The sequence below is a fragment of the Melanotaenia boesemani genome, chromosome 17 (assembly GCF_017639745.1).
Source record: "Melanotaenia boesemani isolate fMelBoe1 chromosome 17, fMelBoe1.pri, whole genome shotgun sequence".
Lineage (NCBI taxonomy): Eukaryota > Metazoa > Chordata > Actinopteri > Atheriniformes > Melanotaeniidae > Melanotaenia > Melanotaenia boesemani.
In genome coordinates this window covers 1,585,290-1,605,808 of record NC_055698.1, presented here as the reverse complement: position 1 = coordinate 1,605,808, position 20,519 = coordinate 1,585,290, and the positions used below count along the sequence as shown (strand labels likewise).

Here is a 20,519-nt window from a genome sequence, read left to right as displayed (position 1 = left end):
ATACCACAACTCTCAACAAGTAACCACAACACAGCACAAAAGCTGCAATGGAAGTTACACTTAATGGAAGTTTCTTGGAAATTACCACAAAAAGTAGGAAACAGCGATGCCACAGGAACTGAGTGGCAACATAAGTTAATACCTCTAACAAGCAATAACTCATTATTTACATATCACTGTTACCAACATTTATAATAGCGCAAACCAAAATTAATAAACATTATTTACCATTAGTGTTTTACTAACTTCTCAAGCTTTTTCCAAAAATATTTCACTTTTCAACCACTTAGTGCAGTGTAGATTGTGAGGAAAAAACAAAGCAAAAAATAAAAACCTTGTAACTTCAGTTGCACTTTTACAGTTTTTCTCTATTGCTTAAACACATTTCACGATACTGCCCTCACTTTTCACAAAACTCTAAACACAAAACACTTTTCTAAAGCTACGTACACTAAACCTCAGTTTCTTTTCAAAACCAACCCATCACACCAAAACAGTTGCTCATATGCTCAAAAGCAAACTCTGACACCAAAATACCACTCAAGGCCTGCAAAAATGTAAACACTACTGAGCATCATTAACCACATTACCAAAAAAATTGAAAGCACAATTTTCACAGTGTGAGACTGTTCTTTTTACAGTTTCACAACTGCCAGGATGCATTTGAGCAACCCTTATTTATTCTCAAATATGTTTTGGGCATTTTCTATAGATTTGTGCATTTCATGGGAATAGTTACATAATGCAGAAAATGCAGTAATATCACAACTCAATGCAAAAATGAGTACTAAACTCCATGGAGGATCCATTACACACAATAGATACTGTACAGTAACAATTGAGAACACAATGTTCAGGGTGCGATTTCTTTTATTACAGTACGTTGAAAATTGACACAGTATGTTGTATGTTGACACCGAAATCATGGAGAGGCATCACGTCGTCGGGCTGGGTCGGGCCACAGGACCTCATCAACGTCACAGGCAATATTGTCCATAGCCAAACAACGTGGGAAGAATGCCCTGGCATGCCGCACCCAGCCTTGGAACGCCTCCACAGCCACATCATCACAGGCCAGGTCCATAGCCCTGAGAAGGTTCTCTCTAGTGTAAGGTTGGCGGTCATAGACCTTCCACCGCCATGCTGAGAAGAACTCCTCTATTGGGTTTAGGAACGGAGAGTAGGGTGGCAGACACACATTAATGAATTGCTGATTGATGTTAAACCACTCTCTGACCTGGATGCTGCGATGGAAGCTAACATTGTCCCAGAGGATGACGTATATGGGAAGATCAGCTGGCCCAGGAATCTGCTGGTCGTGGTGATCTGCTGGCCGAGCATTCAGGTGGTCATTGTCATGCAAAACATCTCTGAGCTCTCCTAGGAAGGTGAGGAGACGCTCAGTGTTGTAGGCACCAAGTTCAGCATGCCGGTGGAGAAGCCCTCTAGAACTCATGGCAGCGCAGAGAGTGATGTTTCCTCCACGTTGGCCGGGCACATCAACGATAGCTCTCTGTCCTATGATGTTACGGCCTCTCCTCCTCCTTTTTGTGAGGTTGAAGCCAGCCTCATCCACAAATATAAATTCATGGGGTCTGGCCATGGACTCCAACTGGAACATCCTCTGTGGAAACAAATAGCGTTTTCAGGTGTTCAGAAAGACAGTCAATAGAGCACATTACAGTACGACAGTATAGTATTGTATGTAAAGTACTGTAGGCCATGGATTGTACTGTACTTACTTGCACATACTGGTGACGGAGGTGTTTTATTCTTCCAGAGTTGCGCTCAAAGGGTACCCTATAGGCCTGCTTCATTCTTACTCTCTGGCGCTTGAGGACTCTGTCTATGGTTGTCAGGCTGACATTGTCAATGGTCGGAAAGTTCAAATTGTCACCAATGATCCTCTCCCGTATCTCCCGTAGTCTGATCACATTGTTCTCCCGAACCATATCCACAATGAGGACCTCTTGGGCTGGTGTGAATCTGGAAGCCCTCCCACCTGCAAATGGCAATCTTTCAACTCTAGAGAAACAAACATAGTCATTTGGTCAGAAATGGTCCTTGCAGTACACACTTTTACTGTAACCATGATTGCACTTGTCTGTATGTAGGTGCACTCCACTATACTACTGTATACTGTGAATATCTAGTGTAGTGACTAAAAAACTACTACATACAGTACCTGTTGTGTTCTCTGAAGGCCCGAATAATGGTGCCCACTGAGAATCTGCTGAGGTTTGGTTGGACTCGTTGTCCCGCTTCGGTCATTGTCATGCCGTGGACAATGACGTGGTCAATGACTGTTGCTCTCATTTCATCTGTAATGAAAATGCGTTGTCTTGCTTGCCCTCCTTCTCCTCTCGCTCCTTGGCCTGCTCCTCTTTGGACTGCTTCTCGCCCTCCTTGGCCCACTCCTCGGCCCGCTCCTCTCCCTCCTTGACCTGCTCCTCTCCCTCCTCGGCCCGCTCCTCTCCCTCCTCGGCCCGCTCCTCTCCCTCCTCGGCCCGCTCCTCTCCCTCCTCGGCCCGCTCCTCTCCCTCCTTGACCTGCTCCTCTCCCTCCTCGGCCCGCTCCTCTCCCTCCTCGGCCCGCTCCTCTGCCTCCTCTGACACAAACTCCTCTGCCTCCTCTGACACAAACTCCTCTCCCTCCTCTGACACAAACTCCTCTTCTTCTGTCTTCATCATCCATTTTTGTTTTTGAACTTTCAGCAAACTGCACTGACTTATATAGGTGTGGTCACATCATTTGCAATAGGTGTTTTCAATTATGAGTCGTTGTGTTTACTGATTGGCACCAGGTATGTTCATTGTGTTCAAGTTTTGCTGATTGTGGGTAGCATTTTGCATCACATGAGCTTCACAATGCATATTGGAGCAGAGTTATATGCAAAATGTGTTTTAGCACGGCAATTTTTGTTTTGAGTTTTGAGAAAAAGGGGATGGGTTTTGTGAACAGTGTCTACAGGTGAATTGTGTTTGTGGTTGTGGCAAAAGGGGGGGAGTTTTACTAAATGTGTTTAGGCAACTGGTCATTTGGTTTAGAGTACTGGGTTTTGTGTTTTGGCAATAGAGAAAAACTGTAATGTTGTGGCTAGTTTTGTGTTTAACGTCATGGCTAAATAAAAAACATCGTGGAGTGTTGTGGTTAATTGTGGAGTGTTGTGGTTAATTGTGGAGTGTTGTGGCTAATTGTGGAGTGTTGTGGTTAATTGCGGAGTGTTGTGGCTAATTGTGGAGGGTTGTGGTTAATTGTGGAGTGTTGTGGTTCATCGTGAAGTGTTGTGGCTAATTGTGGAGTGTTGTGGTTAATTGTGGAGTGTTGTTGCTAATTGTGGAGTATTGTGGTTAATTGTGGAGTGTTGTGGTTAATTGTGGAGTGTTGTGGTTAATTGTGAAGTGTTGTGGTTAATTGTGGAGTGTTGTTGCTAATTGTGGAGTGTTGTGGTTAATTGTGGAGTGTTGTGGTTAATTGTGGAGTGTTGTGGTTAATTGTGGAGTGTTGTGGCTAATTGTGGGGTCTTGTGGTTAATTGCGGAGTGTTGTGGTTCATCGTGGAGTGTTGTGGTTAATTGTGGGGTCTTGTGGTTAATTGTGGAGTGTTGTTGCTAATTGTGGAGTATTGTGGTTAATTGTGGAGTGTTGTGGCTAATTGTGGGGTCTTGTGGTTAATTGCGGAGTGTTGTGGTTCATCGTGGAGTGTTGTGGTTAATTGTGGGGTCTTGTGGTTAATTGTGGAGTGTTGTGGCTAATTGTGGAGTGTTGTGGCTAATTGTGGGGTCTTGTGGTTAATTGTGGAGTGTTGTGGTTAATTGTGGAGTGTTGTGGCTAATTGTGGGGTCTTGTGGTTAATTGTGGAGGGTTGTGGCTAATTGTGGAGTGTTGTGGTTAATTGTGAAGTGTTGTGGTTAATTGTGGGGTCTTGTGGTTAATTGTGGAGTGTTGTGGTTAATTGTGGAGTGTTGTGGTTCATCGTGGAGTGTTGTGGTTAATTGTGAAGTGTTGTGGTTAATTGTGAAGTGTTGTGGTTCATCGTGGAGTGTTGTGGTTAATTGTGAAGTGTTGTGGTTAATTGTGAAGTGTTGTGGTTAATTGTGGAGTGTTGTGGTTAATTGTGGAGTGTTGTGGTTAATTGTGGAGTGTTGTGGCTAATTGTGGAGTGTTGTGGTTAATCGTGGAGTGTTGTGGTTCATCGTGGAGTGTTGTGGTTAATTGTGGAGTGTTGTGGTTAATTGTGGAGTGTTGTGGTTAATTGTGGAGTGTTGTGGCTAATTGTGGAGTGTTGTGGCTAATTGTGGGGTCTTGTGGTTAATTGTGGAGTGTTGTGGTTAATTGTGGAGTGTTGTGGCTAATTGTGGGGTCTTGTGGTTAATTGTGGAGTGTTGTGGTTAATTGTGGAGTGTTGTGGCTAATTGTGGGGTCTTGTGGTTAATTGTGGAGTGTTGTGGTTAATTGTGAAGTGTTGTGGTTAATTGTGAAGTGTTGTGGTTAATTGTGGAGTGTTGTGGTTAATTGTGGAGTGTTGTGGTTAATTGTGGAGTGTTGTGGTTCATCGTGGAGTGTTGTGGTTAATTGTGAAGTGTTGTGGTTAATTGTGAAGTGTTGTGGTTCATCGTGGAGTGTTGTGGTTAATTGTGAAGTGTTGTGGTTAATTGTGAAGTGTTGTGGTTAATTGTGGAGTGTTGTGGTTAATTGTGGAGTGTTGTGGTTAATTGTGAAGTGTTGTGGTTAATTGTGGAGTGTTGTGGTTAATTGTGGAGTGTTGTGGTTAATTGTGGAGTGTTGTGGCTAATTGTGGAGTGTTGTGGCTAATTGTGGAGTGTTGTGGCTAATTGTGGAGTGTTGTGGTTAATTGTGGAGTGTTGTGGTTAATTGTGGAGTGTTGTGGTTAATTGTGGAGTGTTGTGGTTAATTGTGAAGTGTTGTGGTTAATTGTGGAGTGTTGTGGTTAATTGTGAAGTGTTGTGGTTAATTGTGGAGTGTTGTGGTTAATTGTGGAGTGTTGTGGTTAATTGTGAAGTGTTGTGGTTAATTGTGGAGTGTTGTGGTTAATTGTGAAGTGTTGTGGTTAATTGTGAAGTGTTGTGGTTAATTGTGGAGTGTTGTGGTTAATTGTGGACTGTTGTGGTTAATTGTGGAGTGTTGTGGCTAATTGTGAAGTGTTGTGGTTAATTGTGGAGGGTTGTGGTTAATTGTGGAGTGTTGTGGCTAATTGTGGAGTGTTGTGGTTAATTGTGGAGTGTTGTGGTTAATTGTGGAGTGTTGTGGCTAATTGTGGAGTGTTGTGGTTAATTGTGGAGTGTTGTGGCTAATTGTGGAGTGTTGTGGCTAATTGTGGAGTGTTGTGGTTAATTGTGGAGTGTTGTGGTTAATTGTGGGGGGTTGTGGCTAATTGTGGAGTGTTGTGGTTAATTGTGAAGTGTTGTGGTTAATTGTGGGGTCTTGTGGTTAATTGTGGAGTGTTGTGGTTAATTGTGGGGTCTTGTGGTTAATTGTGGAGGGTTGTGGCTAATTGTGGAGTGTTGTGGTTAATTGTGAAGTGTTGTGGTTAATTGTGGAGTGTTGTGGCTAATTGTGGAGTGTTGTGGTTAATTGTGGAGTGTTGTGGTTAATTGTGGAGTGTTGTGGCTAATTGTGGGGTCTTGTGGTTAATTGTGGAGTGTTGTGGTTAATTGTGGAGTGTTGTGGTTAATTATGGTGTTGTGGTTAATTGTGGAGTCTTGTGGCTAATTGTGGAGTGTTGTGGTTAATTATGGTGTTGTGGTTAATTGTGGAGTGTTGTGGTTAATTATGGTGTTGTGGTTAATTGTGGAGTCTTGTGGCTAATTGTGGAGAGTTGTGGTTCATCGTGGAGTGTTGTGGCTAATTGTGGAGTGTTGTGGTTAATTGTGGAGTGTTGTGGTTAATTGTGGAGTGTTGAGGTTCATCGTGGAGTGTTGTGGCTAATTGTGGAGTGTTGTGGTTAATTGTGAAGTTTTGTGGTTCATCGTGGAGTGTTGTGGCTAATTGTGGAGTGTTGTGGTTAATTGTGGAGTTTTGTGGCTAATTGTGCAGTGTTGTGGTTAATCCTGGAGTTTTGTGGCTAATTGTGGAGGGTTGTGGTTAATCGTGGAGTATTGTGGCTAATTGTGGGGTCTTGTGGTTAATTGTGGAGGGTTGTGGTTAATTGTGGAGTGTTGTGGCTAATTGTGGGGTCTTGTGGTTAATTGTGGAGTGTTGTGGTTAATTGTGGAGGGTTGTGGTTAATTGTGAAGTGTTGTGGCTAATTGTGGAGGGTTGTGGCTAATTGTGGAGGGTTGTGGCTAATTGTGGGGTCTTGTGGTTAATTGTGGAGGGTTGTGGTTAATTGTGGAGTGTTGTGGTTAATTGTGAAGTGTTGTGGCTAATTGTGGAGTGTTGTGGCTAATTGTGGAGTGTTGTGGCTAATTGTGGGGTCTTGTGGTTAATTGTGGAGTGTTGTGGTTAATTGTGAAGTGTTGTGGCTAATTGTGAAGTGTTGTGGCTAATTGTGAAGTGTTGTGGCTAATTGTGGAGTGTTGTGGCTAATTGTGGGGTCTTGTGGTTAATTGTGGAGGGTTGTGGTTAATTGTGGAGTGTTGTGGCTAATTGTGGAGTGTTGTGGGTAATTGTGGAGTGTTAACTGGAGTCTTGTGGTTAAATGTGGAGTGTTGTGTCAAATTTTCATAGAATTCTTTAAAAAAAATGTGATGACCAACTGGAATTAAGATGAAAAAGATCTAAGATTTTTAAAAAGATGCAAGCCAGTTAACTTTTAAATGTAACGCTGATGACACAAAGCAACACAGATCTGTGTCTCTACTCACATGTAAAATAGTCTGTTCACTACTTTAAGCTCATTTGGCTCAAACACACCCCTCCCCCCTCATTCACACTCCCAGTGAAACAGGTGGCACTTAAGGTGAATCTAAAAATGAAGTCAGAGGCCTCTTACTTTGGAAAGTTTAAAAGAGGCTACCCATTCTTTGAAATCACTGTTGGTGGCAGAAAAGAGAGCTGGAGGAGTTAATTTCATGGGTTAGGTCTTAAATTGAGCTCTGCAATTTTTTTTTTCCTGTGTAGATTAGAAGAAGGTCTGACTGTCCTCAGGTAAAGAGGCTTCCTCCTCCCTCTGACTCATCACATATTGATTCATTCCACTGCTGCCTGACCCCCACTAACCCCACCAAGACGTGTGCCCCATGGTTTTTAGGAGGCAAACCTGTTTATAGGCAGAAATGTTCTGTACGAGGCCAACTGGGGGGGAAAGGATCAGCCGTTAGGAGCTGCAACAAGCCCCATGCTGCAGGTCCAACCCCCTGCATGTTTGTATATGGCATACAGTTGGAGGATTATCTCCTTCCTTAGGCTAAAATGCTTACTTTCATCAGTTGGTTGTGAGTGGGGTGCTTTCAGAAATCAGCAAATAGCAACAGAAATAAAGTGTTTTTGCTCCTTCTGAATTGTTTACATAATCAAATAACGGATAAATGAAATGGATCTGTCTAATAGGCACTTAACTTAATGACAGGCATTGACATTACAAATTTGGTGTCTTCACGGGGATATGTACAAAAACAAACAAAAAACCATTATCACTTATGTTAAGACTTTATTTTTTAATCAAATAGAGACACAGAAAAGTTGCAAAGTGAAAATAATGAGTGCAGCTCTCAACAGGCGTCTTTGTTGGGCTATAACTCCTAATTAAATTTTCTCAGTGAAACTTAATTTCAGAAAGGTGGAGAACATTCTCTCTTTGTGTTGTAATTGAGTCAGAAATGAGCAGCCGCTGCACTGAGCCAGCCCGACTTTTAAAGAATAATGGTGTCATTTGCTTGGTGCCCATTAACAAGGCATGCAGTTTTATTAATTCCTCAACTTGGTTTCCTGCATTTTCTTAATTAATTCCATTTTGTTTTTCCCGCTAAGGAAGCTTCTGCAGATTAATGATGTGGAACAAAAATGCTGTCAGGATGGTGATGTGCTACATCTACATGGGGTGAATTTTCTGTCATTAAATCGCGCCTGATGACTACAGTTCTTTTTAATTTTCTTTTTTCCCTCCATGCTGACTGAGCCAGAGCCCTTAGCCTGAAGGCTTCGTTCTGTCTGTTTAATTGATGAGACCTGCAAATATGTCAAATAAGAGAACAAAAAATAAATAATGATAAAAGGAATTTCATTTGCAATATATGTGATCACCCAGAGAGCCAAACTTTGTTCATCATGAGTTTCAGTCCTTGTAGAAACACTGAAAACAGAATTACTAATATAAATCTAATTATTCTTCATTTTTAACACACAGGAAGTAGTGAAATGATAATCTTAATTAAATTATTCAGATATCATAATCCTGTTTTTTTCAGTTTGAAATTTTAAATGCAGTAATAAAAATGGCAACTTACAGAAGACATAAACTGTCATCTTTAGAGGAAGACAGGACATATTTACACTTGGGATTCAAATTGCATGTTTATACGCTGTCTCTCACCTGTGATCGTTCACCAGAATAAGTAGGTATAAAAAATGGATGGAGGGATGGATGGATGGATGGATGGATGGATGGACGGACGGATGGATGGAGGGATGGATGGATGGATAGATGGCTAGACAGATGGACGGATGGATGGAGGGATGGATGGATGGATGGAGGGATGGATGGATGGAGGGATGGATGGATGGACGGATGGAGGGATGGATGGATGGAGGGATGGATGGAGGGACAGATGGACAGATGGATGGAGGAATGGAGGGATGGATGGATGGAGGGATGGATGGATGGATGGACGGATGGATGGATGGATGGATGGATGGATGGACGGATGGATGGATGGATGGAGGAATGGATGGATGGAGGGATGGATGGATGGATGGATGGAGGGATGGAGGGATGGATGGATGGAGGGATGGATGGATGGATGGAGGGATGGATGGATGGATGGATAAATGGATGGAGGGATGGATGGATGGAGGGATGGATGGATGGATGGACGGACGGACGGACGGATGGATGGATGGAGGGATGGATGGATGGATGGATGGATGGATGGATGGATGGACGGACAGATGGATGGAGGGATGGATGGATGGATAGATGGCTAGACAGATGGACGGATGGATGGAGGGATGGATGGATGGATGGAGGGATGGAGGGATGGATGGATGGAGGGATGGATGGATGGACGGATGGAGGGATGGATGGATGGAGGGATGGATGGAGGGACAGATGGACAGATGGATGGAGGAATGGAGGGATGGATGGATGGAGGGATGGATGGATGGATGGATGGAGGGATGGATGGAGGGATGGATGGATGGATGGAGGGATGGAGGGATGGATGGATGGATGGATGGATGGATGGAGGGATGGATGGATGGATGGATGGATGGAGGGATGGATGGATGGAGGGATGGATGGATGGATGGATGGATGGACGGACGGATGGACGGACGGACGGACGGATGGACGGACGGACGGACGGACGGACGGACGGATGGATGGACGGATGGAGGGATGGATGGATGGATGGACGGATGGACGGAGGGACGGATGGATGGAGGGATGGAGGGACGGAGGGAAGGATGGATGGATGGAGGGATGGATAGACGGATGGATGGATGGACGGATGGATGGATGGATGGAGGGATGGATGGAGGGATGGATGGACGGATGGATGGACGGATGGAGGGACGGAGGGAGGGACGGATAGATGGATGGATGGAGGGATGGATGGATGGAGGGATGGATGGATGGATGGAGGGATGGATGGACGGATGGATGGACGGATGGAGGGATGGATGGATGGATGGATGGATGGAGGGACGGATGGAGGGACGGATGGACGGATGGATGGACGGATGGAGGGATGGATGGATGGATGGATGGATGGAGGGATGGATGGATGGATGGATGGATGGATGGACGGATGGATGGATGGACGGACGGACGGACGGACGGACGGACGGACGGACGGAGGGACGGACGGAGGGATGGATGGATGGATGGATGGATGGATGGACGGATTTGTATGGTCATTGAGCTTACTGTGATGTCTTAAAGCAGTGTACAGACTCAGTCCGGTGTGTTTTCCTGCAGTCATGCCTCGGTGAAACACATAATATTGCATTCTGTATATATGTTGTATGTATATTCCTGAGAGTGCACTCTAATTTTGTCATACATTTTTGTATAATGACAATAAAGTATCTTATCCTATTTCACATTTCTAACATCTGGTGGAGCCTACTTTTGCATGATTACTATTGACATGGGTCTAAATGGTGATTAAGGAATTTAACCTTGCAGTGAAAAATTAGACGCTGCCAGGCATTGGTGGTTTTCTGAACAATGTTGTTGTTCAGCTAAGTAGGATGCATCTTACAGCACCTGAATTCAACATAATATATACATTTGCTCACGTATATATATTATGTCATATCTTCAACACTAAAGTATTGCATGTTTTTCTAACATTGAGCAGTGCTATTAATCAAGTAAGTACATCTGATGTAACAGTTACTATCTTGTTGTCTTTGTTTTGTTGTTTATATATATATATATATATATATATATATATATATGTTTGTATATTAAAATCCTATACCTCTTTTATCTGCACACACAAGTTAACTGAAGAAGAAAAAAAAACTTCATAATGCTAACTGTGCTGTTTAAAGAAACATAGAAAGGCCCAGCCTGGAGAGCTGGGGCATCAATGGCAATTAATGCAAGTAGTGTCTCAGACAAGGAGGCTAATGAGTTTTAATATACATGCAGGTGAGGGAGAGCTGAGTTGCTGAAGCCCTTAATGAACCCATGACAGCCTAATTAGACATAATTTACAATTCTGGGATTTCTAATCAGAGCCACTGAAATGCTGCCGCAGATCTTTGTATGAATGAGTTTTTTTAATGCTCCAGTCATCTGTTTTGATTTATAATTGTCTTTTTTCCCCTTCTCACTCTTTCTTTTGTTCTGTGTCTGGATATTTTAAATAGTCAGAAAACCCAAGATGCTCACAAAAACATACTCACACAGGCCAGAAGTCTTCATCATTTAAGTAACTTTTATTTTCTTTTGTATTACTTCATTTAATTCAGAGACCATATCTTTTGCCAGCAATATGCAACATGCATAAAAACTGTGTTTAGAGTGGGTTATTGTTAGAGGTAAGTTACAAAAACCAGGAGTTCTCCTGGTTGTCTAACAATCAACTTACCTTCTATGGACCTTTTTGAACTTGTTGCAAACATTTCTACTTGGTGATCCAGATTATTAATATGAAAATGTTTTATTTCTCTTGTCTCAGTGATATGATGGCAGTACCGAATCAATGATCATTACAGACATAGACTGCAGGTATACAAAGCAAAATCTATAAATATCTATTAATATACATATCAGCTAAAAACATAGAATCCATAAAAACACATTTTAAAATGCATACCCTTCAAAAGCAGTGGACGTGGGTTAGAGAGAGGAACACAATCATTTCCTTAGTTTCTTAGTAAATGAAAAATGGTTAGAAAGCTATTCAACCTTGTTTACGTCATAAAACTATTCAAAACGTTAAATTCTGAAGTAACCGGATTAGTCAGTGGATGTGTCTTTGTTTTTTGATAAATAATAATAATAATTTGTTTATATGTAATTTCCGTGTTAGAGACGTGGTACTTTGGCCCAGACTGGCCCCAGGGCGGGTCCTGTGGTGGCGCCGTGGGTGGGCTGACGTCTGGATCCCCAAGAAATCATTTCCTCACAGCAGCGTCAAGCCAGATGTTTATTTCTATTAACAATTTTATCTACATCTACTTTCAGTTAACAGACAGAAACCAGGGAGTTCATGTTTGTGGAAGATAGGAGGGAGGAGAGAGAAGGGGAGTGTGTGTGTGTGTGTGTGTGTGTGTGTGTGTGTGTGTGTGTGTGAAGGTGATTATTATGAGGTGTTTTTTAAGTTGTTATATACTTTGTTGTTTTTCTTTAAAGCACTTTGTGTTGCTGCTTGCATGAAAAGTGCTTTATAAATAAAGTTTGATTGGAATTGATTTGAGATACGATCATAAACGCCACAAATCTTTGCATTCCCTTAAATAAAACCATGCAGTGAGTCAGCAGGAATCCGTGAGGGCAGACGTGTCCACAGAGTGTCATTTGTTAATGGATTAAAAATCTCTACTCCAGCGCAGTGACGAATATTAAAGCAACGTTTCCTGCTGTGTGTTTTGTGGAGAAAACAGACGTGAGAAAAACCGGATCAGGTGAAAACTGTTCCTGGATAAAGTGTAAAAGCAGCGTCTCTGTTTCTGCTGCTACTCTTCTCTTCTGGAGATGTTATCTCAGCTGAAGATTAGATGGAGATTTTTTTTTTCTTTAACATGATGAATTTGTCAAGTCCACAATTATTGGATTGTCTGGTAAAAAGATAACCTGCTGCATCAGTATTAACATGTACACAAAAATGTAGGCTAAACAACCAATCTAAAGAAGTGTTTTACGTCAGTATATTGTCCATAAACACCTACACAGAAGCTGCCTCTAACATATTTTAATATTTAAGATCTGCTGTTTTAACCAGTCAACACAACCAGTTAACCAGTCAACACAACCAGTTAACCAGTAAAGAAAACCAATGAACCATTTGTCCTCCTGCTGGAAACAGTGACGTCATCAGCTAATTTCATAAATGTATTGAGACAAGTTAATGTGGTAATAAGTTAATAAAAACGAGGAGCGATGTCAGACTCACCTTCGAGTGTTGGAGCTGCAGCTGGAGGCGGGCCCGAAGAAGATCCATGGAAAAATATTAGTCCATGTCCACAGAACTACTAAAGGACAGACTGACTCATTAAAAAAGAAAAAAGGATGTTCATGAGTGTAAACTCAACTGGTTGAGAAGCCAGCTCTTTTAGCTACTCCATGCAACTGCCACAGGTTCAATTCCCTGTCTGGAGCCCTTTGCTGCAGGTCATCCCTTTGTCTCTGATCCCCTTTTCCTGCCCAGCTACTGCATCAAAAATATCTAGAGCTAAAATAACAATGTCTTGAAGAAAAAGACTAATTTCACAGGGCTCTGTAGGCAAGTGGTTGAAGAGCTGCCGGCTGGTTATTTAGAGATGGTTCAGACTCAAAGCTGCATGAGTAGCAGAATAATGTTAGAGGAAAAATATCAAGGTGTATATGGTTTATTGCCATTTAGCCAAAAAATATAAAGATATGATGTGTGATCTAGATCAGCCCATGAGATCACTGGACTAGTTTTAAAAGACATTATTTCTTCTTTCCTTGTTGAAATGTTTCGTGTCATGTCTGACAAAGATGCACCTTGTTCATTATTTTAGCAGGGTTTCTTTTTAACAGCCCTGTCGGACAATTTGTCCCAAAATAAGGAAAAAAAAACGCTGTATAGAACACAGTGTGATGAGAACGTGGGCTCAAAACCCATGACACACAATTCCTGCTGGTTCATTTCTTTCTGGATAACATAATCCTATTTTCCAAGTTTTTATGATTGACCTGCACTTCCTTCGGTTAAATCACATCACAGGGATTAAAGGCAGCTATTAAAACCCAATCCACCTCTGTTTTCCAGAGGAATATATCAAAAATCAATTGGACTTTGGGTTTTAGCAGTTTCATTTTGATTTTATGAGATTTTCTGATCCTTCCTATAAAGCCACAAAGAGCCGTCCACCTGCTACAAGGTTAAATGAATATGAATGTTTTAGTTCAGGGATTAGAAGAGTCACCGTTTCCTGATATGAAGTATGAATAACACGGAGCAGGAATCACTGCTGGGATGGCGTGTGAAAAATAGACACTATGTCCAGTTCATGAATGAGTTTCAGGTTTTTTCTCCTCAGAAACTGGAGTAAAAGCACAAATGTGGGTTTGACTTCGGTCCATGCAGTAAAAAGGTTAAACTTTAATCAGTTACTCACTGTAATGTTGTTCTTATCTATTATTTACCATTTCAAAATGTACACTTAAGCAATGGAAGCTATTTTTATCCATCATAAATTTTATGTTTTTACCATGTTTTTAAATGAAGGTGAAACAGTCGAGGTGAATAAGGTCGTGTTGTAATAACTTCTGGCATTAAGAATATTATTTTTCTTTACTGCAAGTTTTCTTTGAGAAAAAGTAAATGGAAGGTGCAACATGAATGTATTTCACCGAAGTTAAATACTAGTTGTGTTTGATAGTTTTCATTTAATATACTGGTAGTTTTAATCACCCATTTTATAGTCTGTGCATTGCAGACAATGGGCCGCATTCACCAAAATCTTCATATCCTGCGAACACTCAGGAGTACTCTTACGAACATGTGAAAGCCGACATGTTCGAACAAACTCAGCATTTGTGTTGTTTTCTGCTGTTCTCTTCATTAAAATACAATAATGTTTTTGTCAGATATTTAAATAACTTTTGGTGAAGTAAAAAGTATTTTTGCTATTTAAATAAATACTAATATTGCAGATCCAAATGCTATAATTTCCTTCAAGAGCAAATTAAACTATTTTTCATCCATTTTGTTATTCAAGAACAAGTTGCAGTAATGACGGATCTAATTCTACTGCTGGTATTTTTAACACCATCAGTACAAAAGACTGCACACACACCAGATTCATTCCCTCAACCACAAGAACATCGCCCCATAAATGTCCAAGTCACCTGTAACTCCCACATTCACCTGCTGAATGTGGTCTTAAATAATTCAATTTTTACCACAACAGTGTCTTTTTATTACAATAATTACTTTTATGGGGAAATCAAGGTTATTTCCCTTTCTCCATAAGTGAACCACATCTTAAAATGATGCCACGGCAGGTAGAAATTTGCTTTGCAAACTATAAAATGTACACTAGGCCATGTAATGAAGATTTATTCTACAGTGTACCACTTCTCCTTTACATATGATGCACATATGACAAGCTCATGGGACCAGATTTGTCACGGTGCATCAAAGGTGAGGCGCCCCGTCCTCGCCTCCACCTCATAGCAGGACTCAGAGGCAGGAAGTAGGCAGGTGCAGGAACAAAGTTTATTGGAAATTAACCAAAACAGTCAGGGAAACACAACAAGGATCTGACACAAAAAAACAAAAACTGAAAATCAAGAGCTATACATACACTGATGGACTAATAATGAACAGGTGAAGTAAATGAGAAAATCAAACCGGGCGAGCTCATGGACAGGAAGCAAAACAGAACACTATACATGAGGGGAATTAACCTACAAAATAAAACAGGAAACCAGAACTGAACATGACAGACTACAAAACTTTAAGTCAAAACCAACACGTCATGACCAGGCTGCAGGCTGCTGTCCAAGTTCAGGAGGCGTTAATGACCCATTCGTATATAAAGCTGCTTCTGTATGATTCCTAGTTCACCATGTGGTCATTTATGTGTCATGATGCTAATAGGTTTGGACTCAAGATGACTCAGAATTCCAGGGATGGGTACAAACTTTTATTTGTTTACAATGTAAGGAATGTGCAATCCGGGTCTTCTAAGTTCAGGCTTCTGTGAATATGGAGACAGATGTTAGTAAGCAGGGGGCGGCAGGTTACAGTGCGTAATGGTGTGGCTGACGTACCAGCAGAGTGAGATCCAGCGGGAGAGGGAGGAATCCTCAAGCTCAGAGCCACAGGAATCCGGGGGGGAAATCTGCTGCGTGCTGTAGGAGAAGCTGCTGAGCAAAAGAGGGGTTAGTATCTGGATAGGTTGAACTGCCGGCCAGGCTGACAGAGTGGGAAACGAGAATCCTCGTGGGGGTTAGGGGGAGTAGTCCGTAATCCGTAATCCAAGTCCAATAATCGATTCCAGAGGTCCAGAGCCAGGAGATCCAAACAGAGACAGGCAGAGTACCAGACAGGGGCAGGCTGAGGCAGAATCCAAATCCAAGGCAAACGGGTCAACAACAGACGGGCAAACAGGCTGAGAAATAAGGGCTGGAAGCGTACAGGGTAGAACCAAGACGATCTGGCAACTGAGAGATGAAACAGGCAGGTATATAAAGTGCTCAGCGCAGGTGGAGCGCATCAGTAATCAAGCCAGCGTGCGGGGAAGATGCCTTCAGGGTAGCTGGGAAAAACCGGCTCCGAACCACGGAGCATGACAGTACCCCCCACACAAGGGTCGGCTCAAGACGACCCACCAGGCAGACCAGGGAAGCGACGATGGAAGCGGGCCCGGAGCGCAGGATCCACCACGAAGCGAGCAGGAATCCAGGACCGCTCCTCGATGCCATAACCAGCCCAGTCCACAAGGTACTGGAGAGAGCGGCCCGAGCGGCGGGAGCGCAGGATGCGGCGCACAGAGTAAACAGGACCCCCACCCACGACCCGGGCGGGCGGCGGGGGTCTGGAGGCGGGCACCAACGGACAGGAGAGGACTGGCTTGACCCGGGAAACATGGAACGTAGGGTGAACCCTCATGGTCCGCGGGAGACGAAGACGCACAGCCGCAGGGTTGATGACCTTCGCAATGGGAAACGGCCCCACGAACCTGGGAGCCAGCTTCCGACATTCCAGGCGTAGCGGAAGATCCTTGGTGGCCAGCCAAACCCGTTGACCCACCCGGTAGGACGGGGCGGCCCGGCGCAGGCGGTTGGCCGCCGTCTGGTAGCGCTGAGACGTCTCCAGAAGCGCAGCACGAGTTCGCCGCCAGAGCCGGTGACAGCGGCGGACCGCCGCATGCGCCGAAGGAACCCGCACTTCTTCTTCCTGAGGGGAAAACAGCGGAGGTTGAAAACCATTGACCACTTGGAAGGGAGACAGCCCTGTGGCTGAGGAGGGCAAAGTGTTGTGTGCATACTCCACCCAGGACAGGTTGCGGGACCAGGCAGAGGGGTTTTCGGAGCACAGACAGCGGAGACAGGTTTCCAATGTTTGATTCGCCCTCTCAGACTGACCATCAGACTGGGGATGAAAACCAGATGAGAGACTGACCTGGATCCCCAGCAGACGGCAGAATTCGGCCCAGAACTTCGAGACGAACTGGGGACCCCGGTCAGAAACAACATCCACCGGGATGCCATGGAGCCGGAAAACATGGTCAGTCAGGAGGTCCGCCGTCTGCTTGGCTGTGGGCAGCTTAGGGAGGGCGATGAAGTGGGCCATCTTGGAGAACCGGTCAACGATAGTCAGGATAACCGTCATGCCACCTGATGGAGGGAGGCCAGTAACAAAATCCATAGCAATGTGGGACCAGGGGCGATGTGGTATGGGCAGAGGGCGCAGAAGACCAGCAGGACGCTGTCGAGAGGACTTGGATCGGGCGCAGACAGGACAACCAGCCACGAATTCCTGAACATCCCGTCGACAGGAGGGCCACCAAAACCTCTGGGACAACAGATGGTGAGTGCGCGTAGCTCCAGGATGACATGCCAGGCGGGAAGAGTGGCAGAACACCAAAACCTTGGAGCGCAGACCGGGAGGCACGAATAACAGACCCGCAGGACAGCCATCCGGGATGACTGCGCCAGCCTGAGCCCGATCGACCTCATCCTCCAGTTGTAACCGAGTGACTCCCAGACGAACATGGGCAGGGAGGATGAAATCCCCGGCTTCATCTGCGTCTTCCTCCGGAGAAACAGCCTGCCGGGAGAGAGCATCAGGTTTAATGTTTTTGACTCCAGGTCGGTAAGCAAGAGTGAAGTCAAACCTGTTGAAGAATAAGGCCCAACGGGCCTGACGAGGTGAAAGTCTTTTAGCAGTCCGTAGATATTCCAAGTTCTTGTGATCAGTCCAGACAAGGAACGGTTCGGCGGCGCCCTCCAGCCAGTGTCGCCATTCCTGTAGCGCGAGCTTGACAGCCAACAGTTCCCGGTTTCCAACATCATAATTACGTTCGGCCTGGGTCAGGGTCTTAGAATAGTAAGCGCAGGGGTGCATTTTAGCATCATCAGGACTCCGCTGAGAGAAGACAGCCTCCACACCGGCAGATCGGAGGCGTCAACCTCCACCACGAACTGGCGAGATGGATCAGGGGTGCGCAGAATGGGAGCTGTGGTAAATTCTCTCTTGAGGTGGGTGAAGGCTGCTTCGGCTCTTTTATTCCAGACATACAGATTTTTGACGGACGTCAACTGGTGAAGAGGGGAAGCTATGACACTGTAATCTTTGATGAACCTACGATAAAAATTAGCAAACCCCAGGAACCTCTGGAGCTGCTTGCGGTTAACAGGCGTGGGCCATTCACGCACAGCGGAGATCTTGGAGGGATCCATCTCCACGCCTCCTGCCGAGATGATGCTTCCCAGGAACGACACTGACGGGCAATGAAAGTCACACTTCTCTGCTTTCACAAATAACTGATGCTGTAGGAGGCGTTGCAAGACCGTGCGGACGTGGAGGACGTGTTCCTCGAGATTCCGGGAGAAGATGAGGATGTCATCTAAATAAACAAACACAAATTTATTAAGCATGTCACGTAACACATCATTAACCAGCGCCTGAAACACAGCAGGGGCGTTGGTTAAACCAAATGGCATGACCTGATATTCATAATGACCATCTGGCGTGTTGAATGCCGTTTTCCATTCGTCCCCCTCGCGGATGCGGACTAGATGATATGCATTTCGTAGATCCAGCTTAGTGAAAATGGATGCCTGCAGCAAGAGATCCAGTGCGGAGGACATGAGGGGCAGAGGGTAACGGTTCTTCACGGTGATGTCATTTAGTCCCCGATAATCAATGCAACGATCTGGCCTATCAATGGACTCCTCAGAACCCAGGGATTGGCGAACTAAAGTTGAAAGTGCTATCTGTCAACAGGAAGCTGGATTAAACGAACTCATTGTACAGGTCAAGTCTCTGGCTAAAAGCATCTCCCAGCTGACCCCGTCCGCTCCTGTTGAAACCCGTCCCCCTGTACGTTCCCCTACAGTTGTCCCGGGCTTCGAGCCCCGCGTGGCGCCACCAGAAAGGTATTCTGGAGATCCAGGTCAGTGCCGGGCCTTTTTGACACAGTGTGCACTGCAGTTCGAATTACAACCTTCTTCATTCCCCACAGAAAGAGCCAAGGTGGCTTTTGTCCTGTCCCTCTTGTCAGGAAGAGCCAGGTTATGGGGAACCGCGGAATGGGAACGGAATTCACCTGTCATTAGCACTTTTTCGAGCTTCTCGGAGGAGCTACGCCGGGTCTTTGATCCCATTCGCCCAGAACGGGAAGCATCCAGAAGCCTGTTCTCCCTCAGTCAGGCGAACCGGACAGTGACAGACTACGCCATCGATTTTAGGACCCTGGCGGCTGACAGTTCTTGGAACGCGTCAGCCCTCTTTGACGCATTTTACAATGGTCTTTCCGAGCGAATAAAGGACGAGCTCGCCGCCAGGGACCCGCCTAAAGATATTAATGCCCTAATTGATCTCTCCATCCGCATTGACCAACGTCTCCGTGAGAGGAGGAGAGAAAGAGGAGGGATCCGGGACCTTAACCACCTACCTGCTCTTCCCAGATCTTCTCCTCCACCTCTCTTCAAAGAGTCCATTCCGTCTCCGACCTCTGACACAGAACCCATGCAACTTGGTCGGTCCAAACTGTCCCAAGCCGAAAGAGACCGGAGGTTAACCCACAGACTCTGTCTCTACTGTGGTCAATCAGGTCACATAGTTCGCGCATGCCCAGTAAAAGAAGGGGCTCGGCGGGGGTCGGGAGAACCCTGCTGAGCCGTACACTCCTCAACCCATCCGTCTCCCGACCCATTTTCCACATTCAAGTGACCGCAGCGGGACTGGACCATGAACTTTCTGTATTTATAGACTCCGGCTCAGACTCAGAGTTTATTGACAAGAATTTGGCTGAACAGCTAGGTCTCCGTTTTTCTGCTTTGCCAAACCCTGTTCAGGTCCGAGCTCTGGATGACCATCTCCTGCACCAGGTCACCGTGAGAACTGAGCCCGTGCCGGTTGTCATAGATAAGTGTCATCATGAGACACTCAGCTTTTTAGTTATTGACTCCCCTCAGATTCCGGTCATATTTGGTATCACCTGGTTACAGCTTCACAATCCTCAGATAGATTGGCAGAACGGCAAAATCATAAACTGGAGCACGAACTGTCTTACCACCTGTCTCCGCTCATTTCCACCTGTTAGCCCCAGGGTAGAAAACACAGAGACCGATTACCCCTGCCTTTCACAGGTACCAGACCTTTATCATGACCTAAAAGAGGTTTTCAGCAAAAGCAGAGCCACTTCCTTACCTCCTCACCGCCCTTATGATTGCGCCATTGATCTCCTGCCTGGCACCACTCCTCCCAGAGGCCGTCTGTATTCCCTGTCGGCCCCCGAAAAGAGAGCCATGGAACAGTACATCTCCGAGTCATTATCAGCCAAACTCATTCGTCCTTCCTCCTCTCCTGCCGGAGCAGGTTTCTTCTTCGTGGAGTTTTATTTTTTTTCATCTTATTTTACTTCTATTTATTTTATTAACTTTTTTACTGTAAAAATGATCAGATGTCATTTGATGTATTCTAATAAAATATATCTATTATTTTCTTTTCCTGTTAATCA

The 20,519-nt window shown here is 44.6% G+C and overlaps 1 protein-coding gene across 1 annotated transcript; it reads right to left on the bottom strand.

Moving 5' to 3' along the window:
- Window positions 1–509: 509 nt before the first annotated feature.
- On the bottom strand, window positions 510–2,436 carry LOC121656299. The gene is made up of 3 exons (XM_042011330.1): window positions 2,186–2,436; window positions 1,743–2,025; window positions 510–1,624 (listed from the first exon to the last, which is right to left on the bottom strand). The coding sequence occupies exons 1-3, from the start codon at window positions 2,314–2,316 to the stop codon at window positions 923–925; spliced, it is 1,116 nt and encodes a 371-aa protein (XP_041867264.1). The 5' UTR covers window positions 2,317–2,436; the 3' UTR covers window positions 510–922.
- Window positions 2,437–20,519: the final 18,083 nt, after the last annotated feature.

What these genes read in the sequence shown, in the direction of transcription:
- LOC121656299 (XM_042011330.1), bottom strand. Translation starts at nt 2,316, where the DNA reads ATGAGAGCAACAGTCATTGACCACGTCATTGTCCACGGCATGACAATG. An exon ending in GCCTTCAGAGAACACAACAG is followed by an intron (nt 2,026 to 2,185) that starts GTACTGTATGTA and finishes TTGTTTCTCTAG; the next exon opens with AGTTGAAAGATTGCCATTTG. An exon ending in TCCGTCACCAGTATGTGCAA is followed by an intron (nt 1,625 to 1,742) that starts GTAAGTACAGTA and finishes TTGTTTCCACAG; the next exon opens with AGGATGTTCCAGTTGGAGTC.